General features: G+C 39.8%; 1 protein-coding gene and 1 long non-coding RNA gene across 7 annotated transcripts in view; one reads left to right on the top strand and one right to left on the bottom strand.

Moving 5' to 3' along the window:
* The window catches only part of LOC116844644 (box A-binding factor-like), a 77,280-nt gene extending 72,465 nt beyond the window's left edge, over window positions 1-4,815 (top strand). For all 6 annotated transcript variants that reach the window (XM_032816495.1, XM_032816488.1, XM_032816480.1 and 3 more), the window contains exons 7-8: window positions 1,115-1,403; window positions 2,112-4,815. In XM_032816495.1, the coding sequence (XP_032672386.1) occupies window positions 1,115-1,403; window positions 2,112-2,476 (654 nt within the window). In that variant the 3' untranslated portion in view covers window positions 2,477-4,815. The remainder of the gene's footprint in view (window positions 1-1,114; window positions 1,404-2,111) is intronic.
* The window catches only part of LOC116844779, a 13,001-nt gene extending 7,063 nt beyond the window's left edge, over window positions 1-5,938 (bottom strand). The window contains exon 1 of the long non-coding RNA XR_004378133.1: window positions 5,790-5,938. This is a non-coding gene — a long non-coding RNA (uncharacterized LOC116844779). The remainder of the gene's footprint in view (window positions 1-5,789) is intronic.
* Between the last annotated feature and the right edge of the window lie 562 nt (window positions 5,939-6,500).

The following is a 6,500-nucleotide window of genomic DNA, read 5'->3' as shown; positions in this document are numbered from 1 at the left end:
TCTCTCTCTCTCTCTCTCTCTCTCTCTCTCTCTCTCTCTCTCTCTCTCTCTCTCTCTCTCTCTCTCTCTGTTTCTTCTTTTTCTTCTTATAAAATACATCCTTTGTTGTCTTTCTCTCTTTCTCTCTCTTTCTCTTTATGATCTGATCATCCTCGCCATCATCGCTCTTTCCCTGTCTCTTTCTTCATCTCACCACCTCGTTGATCGCTTCGTGCGGCTTCGCGAGCATGGATTGCAGTAGTTTAGATTGATTTTCATATACAAGCCAATAGGTTCGGAGAATGAATGGCAATTGAGAATGTCAGCATTGAAAGTCCATGCCGGGAAACCGCCTCCGTGTGGTCGACGATCGAGAATCGATGACTTTCCACTCCCGAGTTCCCCCCTCGATCTCTCGTTAACGCGTTGCATCAAGCTTTCTTCGATTCATGTCATTGCATAACGCTGAGATCGATCACCGCTACGCACGCGGTCATCGTCGGCCGCCTTCGTCGTCGGTGATGGGATTACAGCGGAGAGCACTGCTCCTCGTGTTGGTTGTAGCTCCGAGGTGCCACTATACCCATGGTACGAGCACTCTCGCTCGCGAAATTACGTGCAGCCTGTTGTAAAAAGTACGTCGCCGTCGAGTTTCGCTCGCAACTCTTCCGATCAATGCGGAATGATTGTTTGTGTTGAGTTTTTCCAGGCTCGCGTGATCTTCGTGACCGAGGGTGGCTCGCTTCCCTACACTCCGCGGTCTCTACGGTACCTTGCACAGAAACATTTCTAACCACGGTAATCCGACCTAACAGTCCTCTCAGTTCTCATATTGGGGCGATTATTAGTGGCTTGCGTCAAAAGCAAATGATCACTCGACACCACAACCTTTCAAACAGCCAGACGATCTTTTCGGCATTGATACTTTTGTTATGACTTGTCAAAATATTAGAGACTCCTGAAAAACGAATGACTTCTTGGTATTTTCGTCTCGTTGAAATAAAATGCTTTCGAGAGATCGATCATTACGCTTTTCACAGTTTCCTTCAGCTACAAGTTCATTTCCCGAGAGACATTTTCTATCATCAATCAAGGGTGCAGCGACGTATATAATAAAAATTTCACATTTCCGCAGTCTGCTTCGAGACGTATGGGTCTCGCGTGCAGCAATTGCGAGACCACTATGACGTCGCTTTGGCGTCGCAATACAATGGGCGAACCGGTCTGCAACGCTTGTGGTCTTTACTACAAACTGCATGGTGTCAACAGGCCGTCTACTATGAAGAAGGACAGCATTCAGACGCGAAAACGAAAGCCCAAGGGTAGCAGCATGAAAACCAGCGACACGCCTCTCTCCACCAATGTCACGCAGTGCACGAACAACAATAACAATAACAACAATAACAGCGTGAAAATCGAGCCAGGTATGCACACACACACACATACACACACACATATATATATTTATTTATTTATTTATGTACACACATATACATATATATTTAACCCTTACACTTACAAGTTGTCACACATGCGCTCTGTGACAAACTTGTCACACAAGGTCCGATAGACCCTGTAACAAATTTTTCAAAATGCCACTGCTTTCAAATAAATGGACATAATGGCACTAAAAAAATATGAATGAAACTTCAATATTTGTAGAATATATTGCTTGTATCAAGAAGTCCAAATATATATATTTTCATATATAAAAAATTCGTAAAATTACCAGTTTCAGCGACTTTTTATGTTTCATGAAAAAAATCACAATTTTTTAAATTTTTAATATTCTGAGCTGAAAATTTAACTGAATGAGGTTAAGATATGATACTTTATGAAAAAAAATAGTAGGATATTGGGTGTTTAAAAAAAGATATTTATTTAGACAGACGAAAATGAGCTATTTTTGTATTGAAATAAACGTAATTTTTATTGAAAAAAACATTTCTCTTGGAAAAATTTCACAAAATATGAGTAAAAAATATAGAAAGACAAATCAGGATCCGCTGAATCCTGGATGACAACCGTTAATTGTACACTTAGTTGATCTCCACATTACAGCACGCAATTAATACACAATATGCATCGACGTTTAAAACTTACACTTTTGTTTCTTTTTCCTACTGTTCCAGATACTTACGGTGATATTCGGATGGCACACACCGGGGTGTCGCAAGTACCATACACGCCTACCATACTCTACGGCAGTCCACCGAACTGCGCGATCCAGCGGGCCAGGCAGTCCAGGTCTTACCAGCCTACGAACAACCTCTATTACGATATGCTCACTTCGCAGCAGCAGCAGCAACAGCAACATCAACAGTTGATGGATTCTCATTCGCCAAAGATGAGCGGTGGTTCTCCACCTTGCGCGACGCGCGGTCAATCGCCGGATCATCACCAGCTCACTTCGCCACACATCGTCACTCTGAGCAGTCCGTCAACCAGTCCAGACGAATCCAAGATTATGTTGGACAATGGTCCCGCGCGAAACTGAACTGAATCTCTAAATATGCTACGGTGAATGGCTTATTAGCACCGTGTGTTTACGATAACTCTTAAGCGCTTGCGAGATCGCGTTTGTGGTCCACTGGAATCCGAGCGTACGAGCGCGCGGAGGAAACAGTCGCTAGCGGAGCAGGTACAGAGGCAGGAAATGCAAAACACTTCACTTCAACGCACACGAATACGAAAGTTTAATGAAACAACAGTTACAAATGAATAAGCGGTCACAAGACAAGCAAGCTTCAAGCGAGAGGCAGTGTCTAAAGCCGAACGCGACGGAACGCTGTCCGACGGCAGCGGTACAGACGGCGGAAGCTGCCCCACGGCGGAGCAAAGCGATGCACTAAGCAGCACGCGATATCGCACAAGCGCACGAATGCAAGCGCAGGAGGATAACAAGCAAAGTATCCACCCTGGTGAAGCAGAATTTTTAAACATCTTTTTCGCATCTATTTTTAAACTACGGTGTTTTTACTCCACGAGTTTTTTTGTTTTGCTTCGTTTTAAATACAGTTTCGCTTCTAAATTTTGTTTTCTAGAACGAAACTAATTTCCTTCTGAGATGCTATGCAAGCCGCGAGTGACACGTTGACGAAAGCAAGCTAGTCACGCAGCCTCACAACATAACGCCGAGCTCCTCGTTCGACGCGCTTCGTCGTGCGATCCGCGACACCGTGCCTCTTGTTCGTGTGTGTTTGATTTTTTTTAGAAGGAATGTATTAAACACGTGAATAAAAAATCCATTGATAACTTGTGCTCGGAAATGTATATAATACAATAATGTAATAGTAACGATATGATATAATGTAATAATGTAATAATGTAATGTATTACAATATTGGGAGGTAAGACACAACCCCGAGCTCAGAGAATTAGCGTTTGTCGCATTGTCATTGCCAATGACACAAGTTAGTGTAAAGCGAGTATTCTCGAACTTAAAATATATTCTTGCAATTTTAAGAAAAAATCTAGATTCACGCATACGTGACAGATGATATTTTAATTACGAGATGCAACAATTTGTTCATATGACGGGAATAAAATTCTATTTAACTGACGCGACTACTACTTCCGGTTAACCAAAATCTTCCCTTGCATCTCAGTGTTATAATGCATTTTTATTTTAATGAAAATAAAAAGAGCGAATAATCTTAGCTACTTATTCTCTTCTTTTGAATCGAGTTCTTCGAGTTGTAAACAATTGATAAAACAGGGTTTTTGCAAAGAATTTTAGAAACATAAGTAGATAATAAAATTATATTCTTTAGTTAATTTTATTGTTTTTATACGATACATTTTGACGGCTTAATAAACGTATTGATAAATGGTTTTTTTTCAACATTTATAAACGTAAGTGTTCTGCTTGAAACGGAACCAAAATTATTAGGATCAAAAGGAAATAAAGTTTCATTCCCGTAATAGTACTTTTGATTCATCTCTTTTCGTTTCGCATCTATTTTTAAACTACGGCGTTTTTAATCAGCGTTTTTACGGCGTTTTTAATCGGCGTTTTTACGGAGTTTTTTTGTTTTGCTTCGTTTTAAATACAGTTTCGCTTCTAAATTTTGTTTTCTAGAACGAAACTAATTTCCTTCTGCACTTTTGAATCGCAAGTTTCAAAAAAGCAGTATCGACTTCGCAGCAGTTTATAGCATATAGTAGTAAGAAATTCAGATAAAATTGACAGTCTCCTTCAAATAGAGACGAATGTCTCTTTAGTTAAGATTAAAATTCATAATAGACTCCAGTATTTTATTATCTGTTATTAGTCGTGATGCTGCTAATTAGTAGTGCATATTATCAGTGGACATATGGAAATAAAAATATGAAATAATGTCGTAAAGAGAAATTTAGAACGTTAGGATGAACTTCGCAGATTAAGATATCCCCCGTTTATCATTTATTTTCATTTTTCTATTCCATGTATTTTTTAAACAAATGTGTAATGCTAATTAGCGACATCACAACTAATAACAAATAATAAGATACTAGAGTCTATAAATGATGAATCGAAGGAGGCTGTCAGTTTTATCTGAATTTCTTGTATGTATTATAAACTATTTTCTTTCATGGGCGTTATTTTATAAAATAATTATCTTATAAATTGTTTAGGAAAAGATTATAAAATAATCGTAAATTGTGATTATCTTTGGCTCGAAAAATTATCGACAGACTTGGCCGCATAACGTCTGCTGCGTAAGCTTCAGTTAGAATCAAGTTCATCGACATGTTGCATCTCGTCGACAAATATGTTATGTTTTACAAAATATATTTTTAGTGTTGTACCGAAAAAAATCGGTATTTTTCAATAAAAAGGGATTTAAGATTGCACCCGAGAAACTTCGGTGAACCGTCCCTCCTTACACACTCACGTCAAGCACACAATTTTGAAAAAGACACATTTGGAAACTTGGAAACAATGAAAGATACCTGAAATGTAAAGTCCTGTTATATACAGAGTGCTCTAAAAAATTCGCTGTTTCATCTGAGCAATAATTTTCGACTTGAAAAAATTGAATTCTATAATTTTTTTTATATCACTCTGTATACAAATTATTTGTATTTAACTTATGATTACTTACGATAAGCATCAGAAATTGTTACGCGAAAATTTATTTTCAAGTTATTATTTAAAAGCGAAACGATGCACCTTTAACGATGCAGACTTATCAAAGTGGATTATCTGAAATGACTCTTCATGTAAAGTCCCCGTAGCCCGAAAACACTACCCAGCTGACGAAGCGAGGAGTCACTGAACGGCCAAAGAAAAAGTCATCCTTGTGCTTGTGTATTTTTGACGATAATGCAATGTCTCGCCCTAATCTCTTGTGTGAGTCGCACATGCTCTCTTAGTAATCTCAGCAAAGGCGTAGAATGGAAGATCCCTCGCCCCCCCAATCACAGGATCTTTATAATTACGCGGTTGTAAAAATGATCAGTTATTTGAACTGTAAATTTAATTGTTTACTTCTGTATTATTATTAGACACGATTATTACATGTTCTCTTCAATTCTTAATCAAATATAATCTCTTTTTTTCAACCAATTTTTATTTTAAAAAATTATGTTTGAATTCTCGGGGGAGAGGGTGTCATTAAACGCCTCGTATTATTATACAAGTTGGATTGAAATCGAAGAGATCCTTGGCGTGATAATTATTATTCTATTAAGCGTAACGACGTTTGCATCGTTTCGCTATTAAACAACACCAGAGTGCGTTTATTGTATAAAAATTGTCTCTTTACGTACTCTGTTTACGCCATTACGCCATTGTGTAGCGTTGCCTTATTAGGATGGTGTCTCACCTGAGCGGCTTATCAGCGGTACCCCGTGTGTGCTCAGTAACCATGGCGACAACCCTCCGCCCTCTCGAACTTCGTTCCCCTTCCTCAGCCAGGTGATAAGAGATCCAGAGCTGAGTATATATGTGCAGCTATATATATATCGCGCAGGTATGTGGTGGTACGACAAGGTAAACCGATCTCCCTCGTCACAGGGAGCTCTACGAAAATAACCCGGGATGGAGGTAATAAACCGACCAGCGCGCCACGGATAGAATTCTCATAAAATCGGATGTAGGTTCAATTTTTCTCTCGAAGTTCGGCAAATACATTTTTTTTCTCCGATCCCTAAACTGTCGGACAATCAACGTGCGGTTCAAGAGATATTGTTTGTCACGGCTTTTATAGCACGGAATCCAAAAATGGACGTTGGTTTTTCTCTTGAAGTATAGATCGAAATTTATGATATTCAAATGCGCTGACACGTAACATTTACTTTTCAGAGGATCTACGCACCCACGCACGCACGCACGCATTACCACCACCCTTTGGAGCGAGAAAAAAGCACGCGACTGGCAATTTCATGGTTCCATCCCTCCCATCGTCAGATTCACCACTCGCAACGGGGAGAAGAACGAGGAGAGGGACATCGGGGGGGCACTCGACAGGTTTCAAAATGGCGTCCGGCGCAGAGACGGAAGGCGGCCCAGAGTACGGGGCGGCGGACGGCAGCAG

This window comes from Odontomachus brunneus, unplaced genomic scaffold (assembly GCF_010583005.1).
Source record: "Odontomachus brunneus isolate Ranch 3 - 2012 unplaced genomic scaffold, Obru_v1 Obru_scaffold_003, whole genome shotgun sequence".
Taxonomy (NCBI): domain Eukaryota; kingdom Metazoa; phylum Arthropoda; class Insecta; order Hymenoptera; family Formicidae; genus Odontomachus; species Odontomachus brunneus.
The sequence above is the reverse complement of the archived record's forward strand: the minus strand, read 5'-3'. Positions and strand labels throughout refer to the sequence as shown.